Source organism: Pristiophorus japonicus, chromosome 21 (genome assembly GCF_044704955.1).
Source record: "Pristiophorus japonicus isolate sPriJap1 chromosome 21, sPriJap1.hap1, whole genome shotgun sequence".
Taxonomy (NCBI): Eukaryota; Metazoa; Chordata; class Chondrichthyes; family Pristiophoridae; genus Pristiophorus; species Pristiophorus japonicus.
Window position 1 is genome coordinate 42958178 of NC_091997.1, and position 26354 is coordinate 42984531.

Below are 26354 nucleotides of genomic sequence, written 5' to 3' on the forward strand. Positions count from 1 at the left end.
CACACGTCATTAGGTAAGTTTTAATATAAGGTTTTGGACTGTTTTTGTTCTTTTATTGAAGTGGTGGCTTGTTGCAATAGATGTGAAAAGTGTGTAGGGAGTGCTGCTGGATTCGGACTGTAAATGATAAGACAGAACATGGCGCGAATACGCAGCAGGTCACGCAACATCCGCGGAGCGAAAAACAAGAATTCACATCTCAGGTCGAGATGCTGCCTGACCAGCTGAGTATTTCCAGCATTTCATGTTGCCATTTCACATTTACAGCATCAGCTCACAGAGGGAAGAGGAGGGCACAGAAGAGGAGGGTGCCGAAGACGAGGAATCAGATGGAAGGATGCATCCCAAACAGACCTTTGTGGCCGGTATATCCAGGATGAAATCGTCCCAGTGACCACAACCCCAATTTCTCTTTCAACATTAGTCCTACACCTTACCATCACTCTGTTACTGACCATCACAGCGTCATCATGGCCACGATGCTGAAAAAAAAGCCACCACAAAGCAAACTTTCCAATCCACCTATATACGTCTATCCATCCAATGTGACATCAAGAAATCAACTCATCACCCATCCACATTCCCTTAGTGAGTGTCTTGTGTGAGCCTTGGCCCACCCTACTGATGTCACGCAGTGCTACCCCAGTGGCTGCAGCCTGGCTGGTGGAAGGCCGCTGACTGTCAGTTGGGGTCACTGCAAATGTGCTTGCTGGTTGACCTTGAGGAGCTGGTGGCTGGGAGTGTCAAATCAATCTTCATCTGTTCGTGTTCTTCTTCACTCTCCTCTCCCTCTTCTTGCTCACCCACTGGCTGGGCAGGCTGAATTTCTTGGGTGTGTGGAATGAGGGAGGCACAAGGGTGGAGTTGTGGTGATGGGAGGGCAGGAAAGCAAGAGGTGCATGTCAGAAGGAGGATATCATGTGAGGATACCGGCATCTTGTATCCTTCCAGTCCCCCTGCTGGCCAAGGGCTCAGCCCACATCCTTCTTTCTGGAGGGCCTCCTGGCCCTGTGGGTAGAGCGCCTGTCTTGCAGTGTTGACCTCCTGTACAAAGCTGGAGTGGTGCGTGTGAAACCTTGGCAGCCCCTTTCCTGGCTTGCTGAGCCATTTGTGTTAGTGCTGAGGCAGTTTTCCTGTTTGTTGAGGTTAGGAAGGTAATTCAGCTTGAAGAGCTGAATATTCACATTTGGGACTTCTTTTCCATGTTAAATATTTTTTTGAAAGGCAGGAAGGGCTGAAAGTGGCACTGTTTCACTTCAGTTTAATTTGTATTACTTCAGTGTGCATGGCCCCTTTAATTCTCAAATCTCTTCATTGCCCACAATTCCTTGCGAGCTCCTCGGCCTTACTTCCAGAGACTGTGTGAAGCTCAAACGCCACGCCCGATCAGGAACTTCGTCTCCGATGCCTTCAGTAATGCCACCAGGACGGCATTGCACCAACAATCTCCATGCCCCCCTGAGAACAATGTTGCCACGTTAGCGTTGCGGCCATTTTCAGCGGCCATTGACTTCAGTTGCAGTGACACCGGCAACTTTACTGGCGAACACAAAGTTCTCTGTGACTTTGTTTGGTGGGGCGAGGAGGAGCAGGACTGGGAGCTGTCAGAACTGGTGAGCTGCCCCAAAGGGGTGGGGTGGGGGGGGGAAGCGGTGGAGGGGTGCCCGCTTGGTGCCTGCAGCTCAGCAGAAGCCCGCTAATGAGACTCCAACCCCGAAATGGCTCAAGCCTGTGGCCTGTGCCAAAAGAATGGGCACTACTTTAAAATCGCCCTCAAAGTCTCCCCCTCTCAGTCAAGTTTGAGCAGTGGTGTACTGCCAATGTTAAAAGTGCGTATATTGTATGTTTTTTGTGGGTTTGAGGCGGGCGGCCATGTGATGAAACGTCCAGAAATACCTCCAACTAGAGTGGGCAACCCTGGGGAGAGGGTGGAAGTTTGGATCATCCTCCCTCAGAAAATGTTCAGTTTTGATCATTCATTTGGTGCAGGTTCCAGTAACCTGGAGCTGACTTTCGCACCCAGAATATGGAGGGGAACAGTTTATGACACTAGAGTAAGTTATTTATTTATTTTTTCTATGATTGAGCTGCTAAAAAATATTTTGTAAAGATTAAAAGTTAAAAATAACCATTGGAGAATGCATAGTTAATTATAAATACAAGGGGAGCTGTTGACATTTCTATTAATGTTCCATCCATCGCTCAACTTACCCGGACTCTCAGGACGCCTGCTCACTTTCCCATTTTAACATTCTGAAATGGTAGCATCCAAATACTTCATCTTGATTTAGACATCGCATCTGAGGAAGGACATAGTGGTCTTGGAGCTGGTACAGCTCAGATTCACCAGAATGACACCAGGGCTAAAAGGGCTATAGGATGCATAGGACCAGCTAGTATCAGTAATGGTGACCATGTAACTACCGGATTATCATGAAAACCCATCGGGTTCACTAATGTCCCTTAGGGAAGAAAATCTGCCGCCTTTACCCGGTCTGGCCTATATGTGACTCCAGACTCACAGCAGTGTGGTTGACTCTTAACTGTCCTCTGAAATGGCCTAAAGCCTCTCAAGGGCCATTAGGGATGGGCAATAAATGTTGGCCTTGCCAGCGACGCCCACACCCCATGAATCAATTAAAAAAAAGTAGACTTGGCTTGTGTCTCCATGAAGTTAGAAGATGCTAGGAAGCACTTCTTTACACAAAAGGTTTTAATTGAAAATGTAAAAACTGAGATTGATCGATTTTTGTTAGTAAAGTTATCGAGGCATATTGGGCAAAGGTGGGTAAATGGAGTAACGAAATTGAGGTACCATCAGTCAGGATCTAATTGAAAGGTGGAGCAGGTTGGAGGGGCTGAATGGCCGCTTTCTGTTCCTGTGTTCCTCATGATCCAATCATTTACTTTTTTTCCCATTTTCTTCCTCAACTGAGAAGAATTTAATTGCATGTAAAAGTAATATGGCTTCTGTGGTTGCTAACATGACTACGTAATACAATGGAAGAGTAAGGAGTGGAAAATCCATACAATTGTTGATTATCATTCTGCTTATTTCTAATTTAATGAAACACTTGTTTTGAGTTTAACCAATCCAATTGAACAGCTATTGGAAGGTGTCTCTGAGAACCTGCTGTGGTGGCTGCCTGCTCCTCGATCTGTTTTGGGAGCACACACACTTTTGATGGTTGAAAGTGCCCCATCCACCGTGGCAGAAGCAGATGATATTATATACAATTTACAGCACAGAAACAGGCCATTCTAGCCAGATTGACAGGGTCTCATTGCTACACTAACCTCCACAATGCTCACCTTCCCGCAGGTCACATTAACTAAACAGATCAGTGTCATGCCTTCCCTTCACCATTTGCCCTCAAATCTGGCACCAAGCTTATGGTCTACAGGGCTGTAGTGATACCCGCCCTCCTGTATGGCTCAGAGACGTGAACCATATACAGCAGACACCTCAAATCGTTGGAGAAATGCCACCAACAACGTCTCCGCAAGATCTTGCAAATTCCCTGGTAGGATAGACGCACCAACATCGGTGTTCTCGATCAGGCCAACATCCCCAGCATCGAAGCACTGACCACACTTGAATAAATCATCACTGAATGATCATTTAATGACTGAATGCAGGAACTGTCAGTCACTGGTCATGGAAAACACCAGGTTAGACTGATCCACAAAGCGTGTGTAATCCTTACTGCAGGGACATCTCGTGTGTCTCTGCTCTAGCCACTTACTCAACTTTTCGATCCAGCATTCAGGTTCTACTAACTTTTCTAGACAATTTGCCATATAAACAGTCATTCCTTGTGACCAATAATACTTTGGCAAGCTCAAAACACAGGCCTATCCAACTCAAAATCAGCATAGCATAGTCAATGGGAATTAATAGTATCGCTTCATATGCTCTCCAACACACCCCGAGCTGTTCTGGTCCCACATTTGATCAGTTTGGGGCAGTCTCACTCAGTTCCTGGTGGACATGAGTTGCTACAGGTAGCAGAGAAATGATCACAATCTAAATCATTTCAGGAGACCGTAATGTTGGGACAATCATCATCATAGGTGGTCCCTCGAAGGAGGATGACTTGCTTCCACACTAAAAGGAATGAGTTTGCAGATGTTTCATTGAAGGACCCGATATTCCAGTCCTGACCTCGAGGAGTGGAACATGCCTGTGCGTGGATTTTTTTAACGTGTGGTGACCATTGTACACCAGCCACCACACGGGCTTGACAGAGCTAGGCCTTTATCCAGTGGCAAGGGTTAACCAGGATGACTGGAGACCTGCTCTGCTGCATGGACCAAGTGTGCACACATATCGCAATGTGGGCTGGCCTGAGCTGCCCGTAGGCCCTCGCCTCTTCTGGGCCCCATACCCCATTTGCCGCACCTCCGCCACGATCTCTCGCTGCTCCTCCGCCACAAACATTCGCCGCAACTTCGCCACAATCTCTCGCTGCTCCTCCACCACATATGGGACAATATGGCAAATGTGGAACACTGTCTGGTGCCCTACTGAGGCTGAAGCTAAGTCACCGCTGGGGAAATCTAGGAGAAGTTTTCTGTATTGGGGCTCATGTTTTACCTGCTCTGAGTGTGACACGTGGAAAGGTTTGAGCAAGCAACACCCCTCTGACGGACGAGTGCCAAATACACAAAATAAACCATTAAAAAAAAACTGAAGTCAACTCAGTAGTCTGCAGCAGTTCCAAGTCAGGGCATGTCGCTGGTCAACATCGCAGACTGTCCTATCAGTCCTCTGACATATAGGAAACGGCGCAGTCTGTTCACTGAGAATCCCTGTGTGTATCTGAGGGAATTTGCACTCCAATAAATTCTCACACCGGGAACTAATCGTGGCCACAAATTAAAGCAGAACAAGCAGCTGGAGGCTTCCAGAGCTCTGATAAATGGTATTGTTAGTTCAATTAAACCCCCCCGAAGAATACAGCAGAATCCACTTATAGCAGATTTATTGTACTCAAATGAAACAGATTTAGCAAGCATACAGGAGTTGTCCGTTTACCCAGACTTGCTGTGACCTGATTGTTTTAATGTTCCATCTCCCTGGCCGGACCAGTCTGAACACGTTTCTACTCACAGCTCTTCAGGAAGCCAAATTTATGCAGTATGCATAAACTCTCAGACACACACGCATATATCATATAGACACAGGTTTCTGCGCTCGACAGCCTGAGGTATTCTGCACATTCACTTTGACCGGATGGAGCAATCGTGGGCTGACCGAGCCAGCAGTGGAAAAGGCCGGCCGATTGTTTCAGTCGGTGGCAGGGACTAGGAGTGGGAGTCAGCCATTCAGCCCACGAGCCTGCTCTGCCATTCAATGCGATCATGGCTGACCCGTACCTCTACCCCATTTACTCGCCTTGGCTCCATATCCCTTGATAACCTTACCTAACAAAAATCCATCGATCTTCTCAGTCTTGAAAGCTCCAATTGTAGTTGTCGTGTCGTCCCCTCCCCCACCCATCCCCCCCCACCGCCCCACCCCAGTATCCACAGCCTTTTGGGGGAGGGAATTACAGATTTCCAATACCCTTTGTGTGAACAAAGAGTTCCCTGACATCCCTCTGAAATGCCCTAGCTCTAATGTTAAGATTGTGTCCCCTTGTTCTTGATTTCCCACGGAGGAAATAGTTTCTCTGTATCTACCCCATTGAATTCTTTTAAACATTAAACACCCTCAATCAGGTCACCCATCAACTTCCGATAGTCAAGGGAATACAAGCCAAGTACTTGCAATCGGTATAAACTCTCGGGGGACCACAATTGTCCCTATTTTGTGCCCCATTAGTGCCCAATGGGGCACAATGCCCTTCCCACCCCGAGGCAGGCTGTGGTAGCGCATCGGGCGAAATTGCCCCGGAGATTTTGGGGGCAATATGCCGGTAGCACCGTGCCCCGCGGTTAGCGCCCCGGGCCGGCGGGCGTGATCAGGGGCGCAAAGCCCAATTCCACACCAGGGGTGGGACTTCTGGGCCGGGCGATAAAGGTCCTGGCCCCGGATGGTTACCAACCCCGATCGTCAAGCGGGACAATTTCAGCCCCTTGGAATCTCGAACACACAAATATTGATATAGATAAACATACACGCTCAGACACACAGATATACATATAGATATACACACACATACAGATATACACATATAGATACACACACACATACAGATACACACATATAGATACACATACACATACAGATACACACATATAGATATACACACACATACAGATATACACATATAGATACAAACACACACACAGATATACACATATAGATACACACACACATACAGATATACACATATAGACACACACACGCGCACACATATATATATACATATATATAATATACATATACACACATATGCTATTTATATATATATATGTATAGATAGATATATACTCATACACACACAGACATATAGGGGGCGAAATTGCCCCTTTTTATAACCCTGTTAGCCTGAGGGAGACACTAATGAGGCGGAATGGCATTTTCACCCGAGGGAGAGGGGCGCTACTGCCTCCCAGGAAATTGCCCCGGAGGTTTGGGGGGGAAACGCTGTCTTGGCAGTGCGCACCCTGCGATTAGCGCCCCGGGCTGGCGCACAACCTGCGATGACATCATCGCCGTGCGTGCCGACCCCTCACCATCCCGCGCCGATCCCTTAACGTTCCGTGGGGAAATTGTCCCACGGGTCGAGAAGCTGACCGACATCCGCCCCGGGCCGCCAGCTTTATTTGTCAGCCGACTCTTGGGTCGACCCAACACTGGCGCCATTGTGCAGCACAGCACGCCGTTTTGGCCCAGTCGATCGCCAGTTGGGGCGACCAAAGTGCCTGCAGAGTGCGCAGCGACCCTCCCCTATAATGGAAGGGAAGGGGAGGGGTCTTGTAGCGCGTCAGCACTACTCGAACGTCTGCGCAGCGCTGGCCCGCGCTGCGTCTCCAGTGAGGGGCGCACAGTCCAATTCTGTGTCAGGGGTGGGATCTCTGGGCCGGGCGCAGGAAGTCCCCGGGCCCAGAAGGTTACCATCCCCAATCAGGGCGAGAGGCAATTGCTAGCCCATAATGTATAAATGTTACACATACGTACATATCACATACATGTGTACACACAAAAACAAATCATTGGGTACCCAGGAGTGATTTTAATGCTGTAAGGGGTAATTTTGGACCAAGTTGCGTTGCGCACTGGGTGAGCGCATTGGAAAACTGTGTGCATCAGAAGCTCCACTCTGCAATTTGTGACACACTGTGCATAGCTTCTCACCAGCAATGCATAGTCCAAAAGTTACCCTTGCAATCCAATCTCAGGGTGCAGGTGACAGTACGAAGAGGTTTAAGTTTCACTGTTGTGGTTTGTACTGTTCTAACCCCTCAGTTAGATTACAGCCCTTTAGGGTGAGGTTTGCCTGCTGGGATGTTGCCAATTGCCGACTCCTGTTCTCCCGACATCAACGGACCCAGACCTCAACGGCAGGATCTCGGGAGAACCACAGTCGGCACGTTGGAGGCCGCTTGCGATCTGCTGTGGTGAAACTGCCTCATCTTCTGTCCCGTTAGACACACCAAGCCATTTCCAGTGCTTGTGCCATGGGGTAAAATAGTACAATGACGCGGCCATGCTAATACACTGAACGGGCCAGGTGTCAATTGCCAGGGGTTCTGCATGCATCGGAACATCACGATCAACTGAGTGCGGAAAGTGGTAAACTGCACGCATGTGCTCGAGAAAGAACCTCAAGAAGAATGGAGGAAAATATTACTTTAAACACAGTGGGAGCGACAGACGGAGGCCATTTTTGCAGGTGCTATCCAGGGACCCAATTATAAAGGTAAAGGGGCTTTGGGGTTACAGCCACTCCCAGGTATCCACTGTTCCCTATACAGCCAAGCCAGACACAGTAAACAGTTAAATGGTCACCTTTCGTCTCCACAGACTCCCAGAGCCACTCTGATTAAATGTCGCTTCCCTGACCTCGTAAGAAATTGCTTCCTTCGGGACGAGGGAGAGAGAGAGAGAGAAAGAGACAGAAGAATGATGAAGGAGAAATGGAGGCAGCTGTGAAAACTGAATCAGATCAATCATAACTGAACCACTGCACACAGTAATGTTGAGAGAACAAACCTTCGGCCAGGCCTGAAACACAGCCCAAAGAACAGTTAGTGTGGGGGGATATCATTCTGGGCAACAGCAGCATGCTTTTAGTATTTCAGTTTATAGGAATAGGCACGAACCATGGACAGGGAAGGAGCTCACCTGGTTATAATACATGACGTACGGGCACTGTCTAACAACAGGGGAATAGATAGAGGAATAGACTGGGTCCTACAGGCACGAGAAGAGACAGAATGGAGAAAGGTTAGAACACGATATTACAGGACAGCCCGGGAGATGGGCAAGGCCAACAAAAATACACAATGCATTTATTTCTTTAACTATTAAAAGAGGAGCCTTGTACACAAAATATATTTATACAGCAGTATCATAGAATCACAGAATGGTTACAGCACGGAGGAAGGCCATTCGGTCCGTCGAGCTCGTGCCGACTCTCAGCTAGTCCTACTCCCCTGCCCTTTCCCCATAGCCCTGCAATTCTTTTTCCTTCAGATACTTATCCAACTCCATTTTGGAAGATAAGATTGAGTCTGCCTCCACCACCCTTTCAGGCAGTGCGTTCCAGATCTTAACTACTCGCTGGGTAAAAAGGTTTTTCCTTACCTCGCCTTTAATTCTTTTGCCAATCACCTTAAATCTGTGTCCTCTGGTTCTCGACCCTTCCGCCAATGGGAGCAGTTTCTCTCTATCTACTCTGTCCAGACCCCTCATGATTTTGAACACCTCGATCAAATCTCCTCTCAACCTTCTCTGCTCCAAGGAGAACAACCCCAGTTTCTCCGGTCTATCCACGTCACTGAAGTCCCTCATCCCTGGAATCATTCCTGCATCTATTGTTGCAAGCACCAGCTGATGTTACCCCGGAGATTAACTTCAATAAAAGTAATAGAGACACAATTGATAGTTAGAGCTTCAAAGCTTTAGCTCAGATCGCCAGGACTACTAATCACTGCTACTTCAACCTGAAATGAGCAACTTTTATCTAACTGTACAACGAGCATCCTGTAAGTGTAATTATATCTCAATGTATCCCCGCTGACCACCAACAATCCCAGGGTATTGTGCCACTGTTAATCCCAATTCTATACCACAAGGTGAAACTCAGGAACCTCAGCAATTCTTCACCTTTGATTTTCCCCCCCTCCAGTTTTCTGCCCTTCTCTCCTGGGTTGACTCTCACTGGGGTACAGTCCCGCAGATTAAAGCAGTAAGCGGTAACAACAAAATAAGCACCCAACATGTATTCCAGCCCCTTTTTAACTTTTCCCAATGACTCTCCTTACCCCAGCTCCACTGGCCCTCTGTCGCTCACATAATACACCTCTGGATCCCTCACGTTCATTTCTTCCCAGTCATTATCCAAATGCACCCATCACTTGCTAGCTGGGATAAGAGGACTGAAGAAAATGAGGAGAATGATTGAATGGGATAATACAGAGGAGCAGAATGTTTCTTAGCACAGACAGGATGATGTAAAACACGAGGAAGGAAATGTCCCCACCGTTCAGTCGTTTGTTTTCTTAAAAGGAGCAGTCAAACCAGTTCTGGAGTACGTGCGGGACAGCAGGTGAGGTGTGAAATTAAAGGAGCAAGGATTGTATAGATGCCAACAATTAGGGGTAGAAATTTACCTCCGCTCAAAATGGGACGCAGCTTCCGTTTTGTGAACTTTTTCTCCTCCGCTTGGGTTGTGGCGGAGGAGCTGACGTGTCACAACTTCTCTCCCCTTCAGTTCAAGGGGAGGGCTGCTGCGAGCTCTGCATTTTTTTCAGTTAGGTCCACTGGGCCACCAGGAGGGTTTTGGCCGGGCCAGCGGCCTGGTGCCCAGAGAGGGTGCCAGGCTGCCGTTGGCGGCCCGGGGCCGTAATTATAATAAAAATAAGATGGCGTCGCCGTCAGCACCACTTCTCCTTTAAGGGCGGCCATGCCGCCAACCAACAAGGACCGCCCACAGGGCAATTCCGCAAAAGGGGTATTTCCTGCGGGGCAACATCGGGAAGCAGTCAGCGCCGGTCGGTAAGGAGTCGGCACGTGCACGCCGTACTAGGAAGACGGGCGATACGGTCCCCTACACCGCTCCGCCCCAATGAAGGGCAATTTGCAAAATGGCGGCTCCTCCACGGAGAGTCAGCGGCCATTCCGCGCTGCCCTGTGGCCGCTACTTTCAGGCAGCCAGAGGCCTTATCGGGGAGGGGCAATTTCAGCCCCTTTGCGTCTTGAAGCTTAGAGTCAGTATTTCAACTCATGTGTCAGCTTGTTAGTGACCCACAAGAAGACACAGTTACTTTCCATTTCCAGAATTTGGAATGTAGGTTGTCATTATTCATCAGATCAGCTGGAAGGTGGGATTTCTGAACAGTGGGTCCACAGATGTCAACTTTCTTCCACTGTTGGGTGCAGGTGATGAATTTCGTCAGGAGAAATCTAAAGTGAGTTTCTAGGAGTCTCAGATGCCTTTTTATTTACTGTTTGGTTCTCAAAGAAGTAACATATAACAAATACGGACTGCAGCGGTTCAAGAAGGCAGCTCACCACCACCTTCTCAAGGGCAACTAGGGATGGGCAATAAATGCTGGGCTTGCCAGCGATGCCCACATCCCCTGACTGAATAAAAAAAATACACTGCTTTTAAAAACATCTCATCTTCTTCAAAGAAACATTATGGAACATGTCCATCTGTTGCCTAAAACCTGCAGGTTTATAGGGAGCGGGTTGGAGTGGTGGTGAGCTTTACTTCATTTACAAATGACACTGAGATCTCGATACAACTGTCGGACTTGACTACAGTGTATGACTGTGATGTGTCATTGGGACTGCAGGCCTGTTTGTGTAACTTTGACAGCTGCTTTCTGATGCATACATACTCGTTGCCGTGAAGTAACCAGGGAGAGAGCTGACCATGTTAGACTGGACACCAACCACTGGGAAATATAAGCAGTGACATGAAAAATCAGTATGTGTTTAGCAGACAGCAAACCCAAGGCTGGAAGGTCATCAGTCAGATCCACCCCTGCTTATTCCTGCAACTATTTTAGTGCAACACTATAAATCAAAGGGGGCACTAAAACCGACAAATTAAACAAACTAAACTTTTAACATTAAATGAATCAAATTAAAATTTGGTTGCCGGGGGTGATGATGTACTCCAGTCCCTCCGGCGCCCACCTCTCGCGGAAGGCCGCGAGCGTACCGGTGGACACCGCGTGCTCCATCTCCAGGGACACTCTGGCTCGAATGGAACCGCGGAAGAGAGGCAGGCAGTCGGGCTGAACGACCCCCTCGACCGCCCGCTGCCTGGACCGGTTAATGGCCACCTTGGCCGTGCCCAGGAGCAGTCCTACGAGGAGGCCTTCCGACCTGCCCGCTCTCCTCCACACAGGGTGTCCAAAGATCAGGAACGTGAGACTGAAGTGCAACCAGAATAACTGGTTTCAATTGGGAGGGAGGGGTATTCAGTGTATGGGATGTGGGCAGGTTTGGTGGGGGAGAGATTGTGACGTATTTGGTCCAATTTAACGCATCTCACTCAACCATGCAAAACAATTTGTTCTTGATTTGCAGCTTGTTATCTTTCTTCGGTATAGAGATTGTCGGACTTGTGCTCTTACCCAATACTGTGTCTGCTCTGATTGATTCAGGTTCCCATCTTCTCCCTACAGTCGGGAAGAAAAGGACAGAGAGAGACAAAGGTGTACAGGAAGGAAAACGTTATCGGAGGAGAGGGTGAACACACGCGACGGATTAGCAAAGCAGGCTGCCCGAGGGTGTTGAAACAGAAGGGAGCAGAGGAGGGGGAAGAGCATGTATGATGGGCGTTAAGGAGCAGGAAATGAGGAAATGAGTTCATCCTTGGTCTGAATTTCAGGCAAATTCCCCAGCTGGCGAATCAGTCCACTAATCTTCTCAATAACCAATAACAGCCCACGGCAGAAGGACCTGCAGATCAGAACGGTGCTTCCTGATATCGCAAGAGCAGGGAAGAACCTCCACGGCACTTGCAACATCTCTACTCAGAAGCAGCGAGAGTTAGTGACCCACGTCCTTTCCCCAACATCACTGGGACCTCACTGGAATGACCTGGGGATTGGATGCAGCCTCAGATGAACAGCAAGCTACAGAAGAATCAACAGCAACATTGCGCGTTCCTCTTGGCCACACCCAGAGACCTCACTTTTAGACGCCATTTCTTGACCCTGCTCTCTCCCGCACCTTTCCTGACACTCCTGTAAAGAAATCCCATGACCAAACCGTGACTTTCATCTCGGAGCGCCCACGTCCCGGCGAGCTTTCTTTCGAAGAGCTGCGGAAGAGTGGGTGATATTCAGATTCCAAACCAGGATGACCGAGGAAATGATTTGTTATTTAAGTCCTGGTTCCCTCCAGATATTTCAGCAAAGCACAAGGCCAATTTTGATCATCCGCATTTTCGAAAGGAACCCAGGAGGATGGTTCAAATCCGGTGACCTGCTCAAGTGATGTCGCTGCCGCACTGCAGACATCTGGATGGTTGCAAGATGCTTGCTTCAAACGGAATCTAGTATTGATGAATGGACTTCACTGCTATTGTCTCGTATGATGGGAAAAGCTTATAATGGGGGGGGGGGGTCTAGTTTGGCTCTCCAGTTGGTGGTCTCCTGAGATGCCAAGTGGAGAAATTAGGTGCTTCTTGCAACAGATCTCAGTGGGCCGGTTGGTGTGAGGTGTTCCATGTCCTGGGACTCATGGCCACAGTCACACTTCGGGTCGTCCCTCACCCTGTACTGGTGCAGCAAGTGGTCGCATCGTCTCTGCCCCATACGGATTGGGTCGAGTGCTGCCCACTGTCCTCGAGGGAGGTCGAAGCCAGGGAGCTCTGCTGTTGGCTCAGTGAGAAACATAAAAAACGCTCAAGGACGCTCTTTAACCTTGAATACGCTGTAAAAGTTTAATCCCCGATCAATTTTTCCTTTCCAAGCCCAGGGCAACTAATGACTAAATACAACATAGCGGACATCAATCAGCGAACTCAGCACAGACCCCAGCTCCGGCCTGGGGCCATGGTGGTCCATACGCCTCAGCGACTCACTGCTGTAAAAAGCCAAGCTATCACTGGATCCAGCTTCAATACGTCAATGCTGCAGTCACAATTTAAAAGAGGTAAACAGATATTTCCTGATTGTTAAGTTGTGGTTTCTGGTAAATATTGCATGTCACAAAATGAATGGTTTAATTTCAGAGTCTGCCTCTCTATTTCTGGACACACACACACACACTAATTATAGGTACAGTACCTCTGCCCATCAGTTCCATAACTCAAGCAGGAAGGAATCTGAAGCAGAAAACTCCCACTCCTGTAACTGCTGGTAAAGTGAATTTGCTGGGAATATCAATTTAACCAGTGATCTCAGCCGGGCGCGCTCACCAGCTAGGTTACGCAGTATATTTAGGTTTATATGTAGCTCCCGTTAGCATTGGATTGATTATAAAGCATCTGATTTCATTTCCCTGGTATTTATGATTGCTGTCCTTGTATTTTTCACTTACCATTCCTCAACAAGCAGTGAACTGCTAGCACATTACGTGCCCAGGATCAACAGGGCCCAACTCGCAACTCTCAACTCTGACCTTTGGTGACCTTCTTACCTTTATCTTCCAGGCACCTTCGGCCTGTTGAAGCAGGTTGCAGCGTTCGGTCAGCGGGACACGGATATCGCTCTGTTTCTTCTTCATTTTGTTCTTCCACTGCTCTTCCCCACCTTTCAGCTTATGCAATCTGGTGTGGAGCACGCTCAGTATTAGTGACACCCAATAATACAAATCACATCCTGGTGTGAAGCACACTGGAGACAGGCACACACTCACCCCTCACACCCCTCAAAAAGAAAGACTTGTATTTATATAGCACCTTTCACAACCACCAAATGTCTCAAAGCACTTTACAGTCAATGAAGTACTTTTGGAATGTAGTCACTGTTGTAATGTGGGAAACACAGCAACCAAATTGCACACAGCAAACTCCCGCAAACAGCAATGTGATAATGACCAGATGTGATGTTGATTGAGAGATATATATTGGTCAGGACACTGGGGATAACTCCCCTGCTCTTCTTCAAAATAGTGCCATGGGATCTTTTACATCCACTTGAGAGCAGACGGGGCCTCGGTTTAACGTCTCATCCGAAAGACGGCACCTCTGACAGTGTAGCACTCCCTCAGCACTGCACTGGAGTGTCAGCCTAGATTTTTTTGTGCTCAATTCCCTGGAGTGGGACTTGAATCCACAACCTTCTGACTCAGAAGTGAGTGTGCTGCCCACTGAGCCACAGCTGACATTTTAACATACGAAGCAGACAGCTTACGTTAAGTAAACACTTTCTATTCCAATGAAAATCATACCTTAAAGTGATTTTCCCGACAGATGCTGTTTGTGCATGATGCCAGCAGGTAGCGTGCCCTCGTTAGTGTGACATCATGGTCTGAGTCTGGTTCAGTCCATTACCTGGCTGTACATTTGAAACAATTCTTTACAATACTCACGTTCTTAGATGTTTTCTGATGGTGCTGTCGGACACTCTGTGCAATAGGGTGGCTCAGGGCTGACTACACTGTACTGGAGGACAGACAGGGCTGATTAGGCCACTGTGGTCTTACAATTATGATCACTGACGGAGAGGCAGGAGTGGGTACTACACTTGCCTCGATTGCCCTTGGGTTCGGGAGGGAAAGCTCAGCCAGGATACTTGGCTACAATCGCTGACCTTTAAAGTGCACCTATATGAGTGTCGGGTATGAAGAGGATCAGACTCAGCGAAGCTGCCTTCCACAGTCGAATAGCATGCTAATTCCTGCTCTCCAGACTCATACGGAGTGGCCAAGTGGGAATTGTACTCGAGGGAATCCAGACCCCATGAAACCGTATCCCAGCAACAACAACAACTTGTATTTATATAGCGCGTTTAACGCAGTGCAACGTCCCAAGGCGCTTCACAGGAGTACTATGTGATAAAAATTTGACACCGAGCCGCATAAGCAGAAGTTAGCGCAGGTGACGAAAGGCATGGTCAAAGTGGGAGGTTTTAAGGAGCGTCTTGAAGGAGGAAAGAGAGGTATAGAGGCGGAAAAGTTTAGGCAGGGAGTTCGAGAGCTTGGGGCTCAAGCAACAGAAGGCACTGCCACCAATGGTTGAGGGATTATAATCCGGGATGCTCAAGAGGGCAGAATTAGAGGAGCGTAGACATCTCAAGGGGTTGTGGGGCTGGAGGAGATTACAGAGATAGGGAGGGACAAGGCCATGGAAGGATTTGAAAACAAGCACGAGAATTTTGAAATCGAGGTGTTGCTTAACTGGGAGCCAATGTAGATCAGCGAGCACTGGGATTGTTGTGTATCTATAAAGCATGCACTCCCATATTCCGCCAACAGGGAGCTCATCCCCTGAAGTCCCAAGGGATCCCAGCATCCCTTGGTAGCACTGTATATAAGCCGGCCCCTAAGGCCTGTTCCTCACTCTGGAGTGTCTTATTAAAGACTGAGGTCACTGTTACTTTAACTTCCCTGTGTGCAGCCTCATCTGTGTTAGGAACACAATAACTGGTGACGAGAATACGAATCCAACGCAAAGATGCAGCAAACTGTGGGCATCCTGGAGAAGTTCTCGGAGGGTGAGGACTGGGAAGCCTACGTCGAACGGCTAGACCAGTACTTTGTAGCGAATGAGCTGGACGGAGAAGGAAGCGTTGCAAAAAGGAGAGTGGGGGGATCCTCCTCACAGTCTGTGGGGCACCGACCTACAGCCTCATGAAGAATCTTCTGGCTCCGGTGAAACCCACAGATGAGTCGTATGAGGAGCTGTGTACACTGGTTCGGGAGCATCTTAACCCGAGGAGAGCGTGCTGATGGCGAGGTATTGGTTCTACACATGTCAGTTATCTGAAGGTCAGGAAGTAGCGAGCTACGTCGCCGAGCTAAGGCGACTTGCAGGACAATGTAAGTTTGATGGCTACCTGGAGCAAATGCTCAGAGACTTTTTTGTACTGGGCATTGGCCATGAAACCATCCTACGAAAACTTTTGACTGTAGAGACACCGACCCTCAGTAAGGCCATTGCGATAGCACAGGCGTTTATGTCCACCAGTGATAACACCAAACAAATCTCTCAGCACACAAGTGCTAGCAATGTTCATAAATTAACTGGAACTGTGTTTGCGAGCAGAAATATACAGGGCAGAAACCACGAGTCTGCAACTGCCAGCAGGCCTCAGGTGCCCCAGATGAATCAGAGTCCCCAACAAAGGATGAATGCAAGGCAATTCACACCTTGTTGGCATTGTGGAGGCTTCCATTCAGCCTATTCATGCCGCTTCAAAGGGTATATTTGCAAGAGCTGTGGAACAATGGGGCACCTCCAACCAGCTTGCAAATGAGCTGCAAGCTCTGTAAAACCTGCTAGCCACCACGTGGCAGAGGAGGATCGGTCCATGGTGGATCAAAGCAATTTCAGCCTCAGAGGAGGCAGATGCTGAAGTACACGGGGTGCACACATTTTCGACGAAATGTCCACCTATAATGCTAAACATAAAATTGAATGGCTTACCCGTAGCCATGGAACTAGACACTGGCGCTAGCCAATCCATCATAAGTAGAAAGATGTTTGAGAGACTGTGGTGCAACAAGGCATTCAGACCAGCCCTGAGCCCCATCCACACGAAACTGAGAACGTACACCAAAGAGCTTATCACTGTCCTGGGCAACGTCATGGTCAAGGTCACCTACGAGGGCATGGTGCACGAACTGCCACTCTGGATTGTCCCGGGCGACGACCCCACACTGCTTGGAAGGAGCTGGCTGGGCAAAATCCGCTGGAACTGGGATGACATCCGAGCGCTATCACATGTCGATGAGGCCTCATGTACCCAGGTTCTTAACAAATTTCCTTCCCTTTTTGAGCCAGGCATTGGAAATTTTTCTGGGGCGAAGGTGCGGATCCACTTGGTCCCAGAGACACGACCCATTCACCACAAGGCGCGAGCGGTACCTCACATGATGAGGGAGTGGAAATCGAGCTGGACAGGCTGCAACGTAAGGGCATCATCTCCCCAGTGGAATTCAGCGAGTGGGCCAGCCCGATTGTTCCAGTACTCAAAAGTGATGGCACGGTCAGGATTTGCGGCGATTATAAAGTAACTAGTAATCGTTTCTCATTACAGGACCAATACCCGCTACCTAAGGCAGACGCTATTTGCGACTCTGGCAGGAGGCAAGACGTTCACCAAGCTCAACATGACTTCGGCCGACATGACGCAGGAGCTGGAGCAGTCTTCGAAGGGCCTCACCTGCATCAACACGCACAAGGGACTGTTCATCTACAACAGATGCCCATTTGGAATTCGGTCGGCTGCAGCGATCTTCCAGAGAAACATGGAGAGCCTACTCAAATCGGTACCACACATGTTGGTCTTTCAGGACGATATATTGGTCACGGGTCAGGACACCGCCGAGCACCTACAAAACCTGGAGGAGATCCTCCAGCGACTGGATCGCATAGGGCTGTGGCTGAAGAGGTCGATATGCGTCTTCATGGCAACAGAAGTGGAGTTTTTGGAGAGAAAGATCGCGGCGGATAGCATTCGGTCCACAGATGCAAGACAGGGGCTATCAGAAACGCGCCCAGGCCACAGAACGTCACGGAGCTGCGGTCGTTCCTGGGACTCCTCAACTATTTTGGTAACTTCCTACTGGGGTTCAGCACCCTTTTAGAGCCCCTACATGTGTTATTGCACAAAGGTGAGAATTGGGTATGGGGAAAAAAACAAGTAATTGCTTTTGAGAAAGCCAGAAACATTTTATGCTCCAACAATCTGCTTGTATTGTATAACCCGTGTAAAAGACTTGTGCTAGCATGTGACACATCGTCGTACGGAGTTGGGTGTGTATTACAACAAGCTAACGTTGCGAGAAAGTTGCAACCTGCTGCCTATGCTTCCAGGAGCTTGTCTAAGGCTGAGAGGGCCTACAGCATGATTGAGAAAGAGGCATTAGCCTGTGTGTTCGGAGTAAAGAAAATGCATCAGTACCTGTTTGGCCTCAAATTTGAGCTGGAAACCGATCACAAGCCCCTCACATCCCTGTTCGCTGAAAACAAGGGGATAAATACTAATGCCTCAGCCCGCATACAAAGTGGGCACTCGTGCTATCAGCGTATAACTATACCATCCGCCACAGGCCAGGCACTGAGAACTGTACGGATGCTCTCAGTCAGCTACCATTGCCCACCACGAGGGTGGAAATGGCGCAGCCTGCAAGCTTGTTGATGGTGGCACAGCCCGCAGACTTGTTGATGGTCATGGAAGCGTTTGAAAATGATAAATCAACTGTCACGGCCTGCCAGATTAGGACTTGGACCAGCCAAGATCCTCTGCTGTCCCTAGTAAAAAACTGTGTACTGCATGGAGCTGTGCCAGCATCCCCGTTCCAGCGGCGAAAGGACGAGCTGTCCATTCAGGCAGACTGCCTGTTGTGGGGTAACCGCGTAGTGCTACCCAAAAAGGGCAGGAAGATGTTCATCTCGGATCTCCACAGCACACACCCGGGTATAGTAATGATGAAAGCGATAGTCAGATCCCACGTGTGGTGGCCCGGTATCGACTCTGACTTCGAGTCCTGTGTACGGCAATGCAGTGTCTGTGCTCATTTGAGCAATGCACCCAGAGGGGCACCACTAAGTTTGTGGTCCTGGCCCTCCAGACCATGGTCGAGGATCCATGTCGACTATGCGGGCCCGTTTCTCGGTAAAATGTTCCTGGTAGTGGTGGATGCTTTTTCAAGATGGATTGAATGTGAAATAATGTTGGGAAGCATCACCACCGCCACCATTGCAAGCCTGAGGGCCATGTTTGCCACCCACAGCCTGCCTGTGGTCCACCAGGGAAAGAAAGGCTCGCGACCGCCTCACCTTGTAAATAGTTTTCACTTTGACTTTGTGGGGGGAGGGGGGGGGGAGGGGAGTGATGTTGTGTATCTGTAAAGCATGCACACCCATGTTCCTCCACCAGGGAGCTCATCCCCTGAAGTCTCAAGGGATCCGAGCATCCCTTGGGAGCACTGTATATAAGCCGGCCCCTAAGGCCTGTTCCTCACTCTGGAGTGTCTTATTAAAGACTGAGGACACTGTTACTTTAACCTCCCTATGTGCAGCCTCATCTGTGTTAGGAACACAATAGGGGTGATGGGTGAGCGGGACTTGGTACACAATCAGAGGAGGAGAGGAGGGAGGAGCAGGAGGGATTAAGATGTGACTGACGGGCAGGGCAGATTCGTTCTCAATCTCTGTACCTGTCTTTAACAGATGTTCCCACGTTAATTGGAGTGAGGGCCTCTTCCCCGTTGTCCTCTTCAAGTAACTGATCCAGGTAGCTTTTCTCTTCCACTTGCTCTTGGCTCTGTGATGTGGAGTGGTTATCGGCCTGTTGCCATGATGATGAGAATTGGCTGGCCGCCTGTTGCCATGGTGGTGAGGATCGGCTGTCTGCCTGTTGCCATGGCGGTGAAGAGGGTGGTGTTGCAAAAATGTGGTATGTCAGCCCTTCTAATTTTTCAGTGCCTGCATTAATGGAACAGAAATCTGCTTAAATTAGCATAACATCAAAAGGAGCATCTACCTGGTTCTAACTGGGTGCACAGAATATATCAAAACTGCACCACTTGCCATTATTATTTATATTTAATTCTGAAGCTCTTCTTATAAATACTCCCAGCCCTCCCACACCAACCTGTCTTTGTGACGTGGAGTGGTTATTGGCCTGTTGTCATGGCAGCGACCTCCCACCAACCTGTCTCCCCTCCCAAGTGACCAGTGTTCAAGGAGCGGCCATTCTCAGCCAAGCCCGGTGTAGTTCACCCAGTGCCCACAGCCAAACGTTTTACAGCAGCAATCACTAAATCACTATCAGGAACAGGAACCCGAGGTGACTTTTCCTTTCTCTAGGCTCGAGTTCACAAGATAATTACAGATAAGAAAGGTTATTCAGCCCATCTTAATTCAGCCATCCCGAATGACCCTAATGTCCTCCCATTGTGATGTTCACTTGTTTCTTAAATGATGTCAGGTTTTTCGGCTGCACTATCTGGGAGTTTGTTCTATACGATAATTACTTTCTGTGTGAAGTAAATTTCTTGACACCAGTTCTAAATTTGCCTTTTACTGGTGTGAACCTAACCCCCTGTGTCTTACTCTTGCAATTTATTTTCAAGTGGTATTCCGAATTTAACTTTTCCATTCCCTTTGCTTCCTCTATATGATCACCTTTCAGTTGTCTCCTTTCTAGGCTGGAAAGCCCAAGTTTCTCCACATAACTCAGAGCTCTGACACTTGGGAACATTTCCTTCTCTTGAACACTCGCTTCTTTCTCAAGGACCAGAACAGGGCACAGTACTCAAGGTGCAGTCCAGGCAGATTACACTCTGACCTCTCCGTCCTCGATCTCCTACACTGTTCCAACGAAGCTCAACGCAAGCTCGAGGAACAGCACCTCATCTTTCGATTTGGCATTTCACAGCCTTCTGGACTCAACATCGAGTTCAACAATTTCAGACCATGACCTCTGACCTTATTTCTTCTAGACGGCAGCAAATGATGATTCCGCTATTCCCATTTACACCTCCTCTACACCCATCTTTTGTTTCTTTACTTGTCCTATTACCATCTCGTTTTGCTTTATAAAATCATACCTTTTGTCATTTAATGGATTCTGCCTTCCATCATCATCATAGGCGCAGTCCCTTGAAATCGAGAAAGACTTGTTTCCACCCTAAAAGTGAGTTCTCAGGTGACTGTACAGCCCAATGTGGGAATTACAGTCTCTGTCACAGGTGGGACAGACAGTGGTTGAAGGAAAGGGTGGGTGGAGAGTCTGGTTTGCCGCACGCTCCTTCTGCTGCCTGCGCTTGGTTTCTGCATGCTCTCGGCGATGGGACTCGAGGAGCTCAGCACCCTCCCGGATGCTCTTCCTCCCTATCACAGACCTTCCTTATTGTTCTTTCCTCCCCTCGTCCCTTTCCTTGCCCTCTGCACTTGCTTAAAACCTGTTACATCTCTAACTTTCCCTAGTTCTAAAACATTAACTGTTTCTCTCTCCACAGATACAGCCTGACCTGCTGAGTGTTTCCAGCATTTTCTGATTTTATTTCAGATTTCCAGCATCAGCAGTGTTTTGCGTTTGTTTCCGATTACACTTCCTCTGATGTATATTCCACTGTTTCGGTAATGTAACTCAACCTTCTATTGCCTTTGCAGCGTGTTGGACATGTTGATTTCACCAAGACTCCTTAGTGTCTTTCAGCATCATCCTGACCTATTTCAGCACCATTCATGGAGTATGAGTGTTGTCGGCCTCCCTCTCCTATGTTCCAACGTTTGCTTCGCTCCTACTGAAAATCCATCGAAAATCTTTGTGGCCTGATTAACTAATGAGCAGGGTTTTCCATTTCTGCACTCATTCCATTAATTTTAATGGGCCGGGGACAGAAGTGGAATATCCCAGCCAATATCGCCACATCAGAAGACACAGAATACATTCAATTTGGGTGGGTCTTTAATAATTCTTTAATAACACTCCTTGCATTTTATTGTGATACGGTTCTAAACACAGGCTAAGGAACTGAGTTAATTACAAATCCACAACCTTTTGACAAGGTTCGGGCTGCACCTGATGTTCTAGAGGGAAAGTGGCAGAATGTTTAAGGTGCTTTTGCACTACTGCATCCTCTGGGGCTCGCTTCTGTATTCGATCTGTGGAGGTGGGCTCCATCTTTGTGTGGAGGCCTCATGAAACCGGTGGTCTCTGGAACCTGGGCAGGTCCACACGATGGAGAGTAGCCAATGGAGAGAGACCTGCATGTAGGCAGTCAGCTACAGTCCCGAGTGAGTATAAAGATACCTATAGAAATCTCAATATATTCAATCCTCCCAAACCCATGACCCACACCACATAGAAGGACAAGGGCAGCCGGCGCATGGAATACCATCACCTGAACCTTCTCCTCCAAGTTACACACCAGCCTGACTTGGAAATATATCGCCGTTCCACATCTCAACAAGGAATACATTTTTTTCTAAACTCACTTTTGTTGAGGAAAGTGATTACAGCACAATCCAAGCATCTAGGCCTCTATTTTAGGTGGTATGGATTGGTGTAGGATAAACAACATAAGAATTTTTTCATTTTAAAATTTTTCGTGGGATGTGGGCATCGCTGGCACAGCCAGCATTTATTGCCCATCCCCAATTGCCCACCTTCTTGAACCGCTGAAGTCCATGTGGTGAAGGTACTCCCATAGTGCTGCTAGGGAGGGAGTTCCAGGATTTTGACACAGCAACAATGAAGGAACAGCGATATATTTCCAAGTCAGGATGGTGTGTGACTTGGAGGGGAATGTGGAGGTGGTGGTGTTCCCATGCGCCTGCTGCCCTTGGCCTTCTAGGTGGTAGAGGTCGCAGGTTTGGGAGGTGCTACCGAAGAAGCCTTGGCAAGTTGTAACAGTGCATCTTGTAGGTGGTACACACTGCAGCCACAGTGCGCCGGTGATGGAGGGAGTGAATGTTGAAGGTGGTGGATGGGGTGCCAATCAAGCGAGCTGCTTTGTCCTGGATGGTGTTGAGCTTCTTGAAGCTGCACTCATCCAGGTAAGTAGAGAGTATTCCATCACACTCCTGACTTGTGCCTTGTAGATGGTGGAAAGTCTTTGGGGAGTCAGGAGGTGAGCCACTCGCCACAGATTACCCAGCCTCTGACCTGCTCTTGTTGCCACAGTATTTATGTGGCTGGTCCAGTTAAGTTTCTGGTCAGTGGTGAACCCCAGGATGATGATGGTGGGGGATTTGGCTGTCAGGGGCTGGCAGTTAGACTCTCGCGTGGAGATAGTCATTGCTTGGCACATATGTGGCATGAATATTACTTATCACTTATTAGCCCAAGCCTGAATGTCGTCTAGGTCTTGCTGTATGCGGGCATGGATTGCTCCATTATCTGAGGAGTTGCGAATGGAACTGAACACTGTGCAATCATCAGCGAACATCCCCACTTCTGACCTTATGATGGAGGGAAGGTCATTGAGAAGCAGCTGAAGATGGTTGGGCCTAGGACACTGCCCTGAGGAACTCCTGCAGTAACGTCATGGGGCCACCCAACAACCACAACCACCTTCCTTAGTGCTGGGTAGGACTCCAGCCAGTGGAGAGTTTTCCCCCTAATTTCCATTGACTGCAGTTTTACTGGGGCTCCTTAATGCCACACTCGGTCAAATACTGCCTTGATATCAAGGGCAGTCACTCTCACCTCACCTCTGGAATTCAGCTCTTTTGTCCATGTTTGCACCAAGGCTGTAATGAGGTCTGGAGCCGAGTGGTCCTGTCGGAACCAAAACTAAGCATCGCTGAGCAGGTTATTGTGGAGCAGTGTGTACCATCTACAAGAAATAAGCGGTAAAGCACAAAGATTGTATTTACCTGTTGTTTGTCTCTGGTCGCTCTCTTGCACTTTACTGGAGTTTAGTTCCTCTGAAACATCTTTCTCGATTCGTCTCACATCATCGGTCCTTCTCTGCAGCTCCTGGGTTATGTCTGTCATGTCGGTGGTATATTGCTCTGTGCCCTGTCCACACAGGACACTTGGGATGGAGCTGCTCTCTGCCAGCTGATTGGCTGTGCCACTGGTTTCACATTTCCCAGGCTGCTCCTGCACGATGTGACTCTCTGAACCTTCCTCGCTCTGCTTGTTGACACTTCGTGTTTTCAATATTCCTTTAATTTCCTTGGCTGTCTCCAAACCTCCCGCAGTCGCTGCTTCTCTGTTCTCCTCGGAACTGGGAATCGGCACCGTTGACATTAACTCTGATTTCACAATCTCCTTCGGAGCTGCAGTGGGTCTTAAAGTGTCCGATGCTGCTGTGTCTGTAGGGATCTGTAACTGTGAGTTGGGCAGAAGTTGAGGCCGTTTCTCTGGTAGTTCCTGGACCTGAAAGCGAGACACTTGCATTAATCACTCGGCGACTGACACACGACAAGCTCTTCCGGGATTTGTTAACTGCGATTCGAGTCTACAATCCGGGCCTTCAATCCATCACCCTTTGAAAATGATTAAATTGATTGGCTTACCTTACAGATTGGAGGGTGGCTGGATGGATCAAGAAGACCTCGAGAAAGAGCCAAGTGATTGTGGGGTGGAGGACGATTTGAATTGAAACTTGAACTTAGATCAAGCCCAAAGGGAACACGGTGTCCAATCTGTGCCATGAACAACGCCAATGTCAACACGGAGGACAAGAGGACAACAACAACTTGTGCTTACATAGCGCCTTCACAGGAGTGTTACAGACAAAAAAATTTAAAACCGAGCCACATAAGGAGAATTTAGGGCAAGGGCTTGGTCACAGAGGTAGGTTCTAAGGAGTGTCTTAAAGGAGGAAAGAGAGGTGGAGAGGATTAGGCACGGAATTCCAGAGCTTAGAGCCTAGGCAACAGAAGGCATGGCCACCAATGGTTGAGTGATTACAATCAGGACAGTGCTCAAATGGAGACTCGCGACCTACGCATGCCCCTCCCATCACTTTCAATGCCCCTCCTCTCACTCTCCCTGCCCCTCCCCTCACTCCCTCACTCTCCCTGCCCCCTCCCCTCACTTTCATGCCTCTCCTCTCACTCTCCCTGCCCCCTCCCCTCACTTTCAATGCCCCTCCCCTCACTCTCCCTGCCCCCTCCCCTCACTCGCCCTGCTCCCTCCCCTCACTCCCCCTGCTCCCCTCACTCTCCCTGTCCCTCCCCTCACTCTCAATGCCCCTCCCCTCACTCTCCCTGCCCCCTCCCCTCACTCTCCCTGCCCCCTACCCCCTCCCCTCACGCCCCTGCTCCCCTAACTCTCCCTGCCCCTTCCCTCACTCTCCCTGCCTCATCCCCTCATTCTCCCTGTCTCTCCCCTCAGTCCCCCTGCCCCCTCCCCTCATTCCCCCTGCTCCCCTCACTCCCCCTGCCTCTTTCCTCACTCTCCCTGCCTCCTCCCCTCACTATCCCTTTACTCTCCCTGACCTCTCCCCTCACTCTCCCTGCCCTCTCTTCTCACTCTCCCTGCCTCCTCCCCTCACTATCCCTGCCCCCTCCCCTCACTCCCCTCGTTCCCTCCCCTCACTCTCCCTGCCCCCTTCCCTCACTCTCCCTGCCCCCTCCCCTTACTCTCCCTGCCTCCTCCCCTCACTCTTCCTGTCTCTCCCCTCACTCTCCCTACCCTCTCCTCTCACTCTCCCTGCCCTCTCCCCCTCTCTATTGAGGTCTTAAACATCTCGATGAATGCCTTCTGCAATTGGCCCACTGAAAGTGCAGATGTAATTCTCTCACTGGACCAGGTCCACTTTCCCCTCCCTGAAGTGGAACACTGCTCTAAACAACTCTTTTTGAGTAAACAAAATCAACATTAAATCAAGTGCCCCCCGATCTGGGGGACACTACAAACATTTCACAAGGCGCTTCTTTCTTTGTTTTCTTCTGGGTTTTTTTGTAGTTTTTTTTTTGTGGTTTTTTTTTGGGCTCTAAAACCATAATTTACAAGTGCCCCCTATCTTTTGGGGGACACTAAACCCAGCATTTAAAACAAATTAAACTTTAAAACATAAAATCAAATTAAAATTTGGTTGCCGGGGGTGATGATGCACTCCAGTCCCTCCGGCGCCCATCTCTCACGGAAGGCCGCGAGCGTACCGGTGGACACCGCGTGCTCCATCTCCAAGGACACCCTGGCCCGGATGTACGCACGGAAGAGAGGCAGGCAGTCGGGCTGAACGACCCCCTCGACCGCCCGCTGCCTGGACCGGCTGATGGCACCCTTGGCCATGCCCAGGAGCAGCCCTACGAGGAGGCCCTCGGACCTACCCGCTCCCCTCCGCACAGGGTGCCCAAAGATCAGGAGTGTGGGACTGAAGTGCAGCCAGAAATTGAGGAGCAGCCCCTTTAAATAATGAAATAGGGGCTGCAACCTCGCACACTCCATAAAAACATGAAACACGGACTCTTCCAGACCGCAGAAATTACAGGCGGCCTGGGAGTCCGTGAACCGGCTTAAAAATTTGTTGCACGGCACTGCTCCGTGCACCACCCTCCAGGCCAAGTCCCCGATAAATCGTGGGAGGACTCCCGCGTAGAGTGCACTCCATCGGGGACCCCCGCCTCCTCCGGACG

General features: G+C 49.1%; 1 protein-coding gene and 1 long non-coding RNA gene across 16 annotated transcripts in view; one reads left to right on the top strand and one right to left on the bottom strand.

The window, feature by feature from the left end:
• LOC139233972 (supervillin-like) overlaps positions 1 to 26354 on the bottom strand; it is a 236529-nt gene that overhangs the window by 85053 nt on the left and 125122 nt on the right. For 6 of the 15 annotated variants that reach the window (XM_070864696.1, XM_070864697.1, XM_070864695.1 and 3 more), the window contains 7 exons: positions 24285 to 24413; positions 23637 to 24144; positions 19466 to 19754; positions 13778 to 13907; positions 11764 to 11808; positions 8297 to 8365; positions 7961 to 8032 (listed from right to left, as the gene is read on the bottom strand). In XM_070864696.1, the coding sequence (XP_070720797.1) occupies positions 7961 to 8032; positions 8297 to 8365; positions 11764 to 11808; positions 13778 to 13907; positions 19466 to 19754; positions 23637 to 24144; positions 24285 to 24413 (1242 nt within the window). The remainder of the gene's footprint in view (positions 1 to 7960; positions 8033 to 8296; positions 8366 to 11763; positions 11809 to 13777; positions 13908 to 19465; positions 19755 to 23636; positions 24145 to 24284; positions 24414 to 26354) is intronic. The other 9 variants (XM_070864698.1, XM_070864699.1, XM_070864700.1 and 6 more) reach the window with 9 other exon arrangements.
• Positions 612 to 24981, top strand: LOC139233973 (uncharacterized). The gene is made up of 3 exons (XR_011588247.1): positions 612 to 1613; positions 11794 to 13291; positions 24292 to 24981. It is a non-coding gene; the product is annotated as an uncharacterized lncRNA (long non-coding RNA).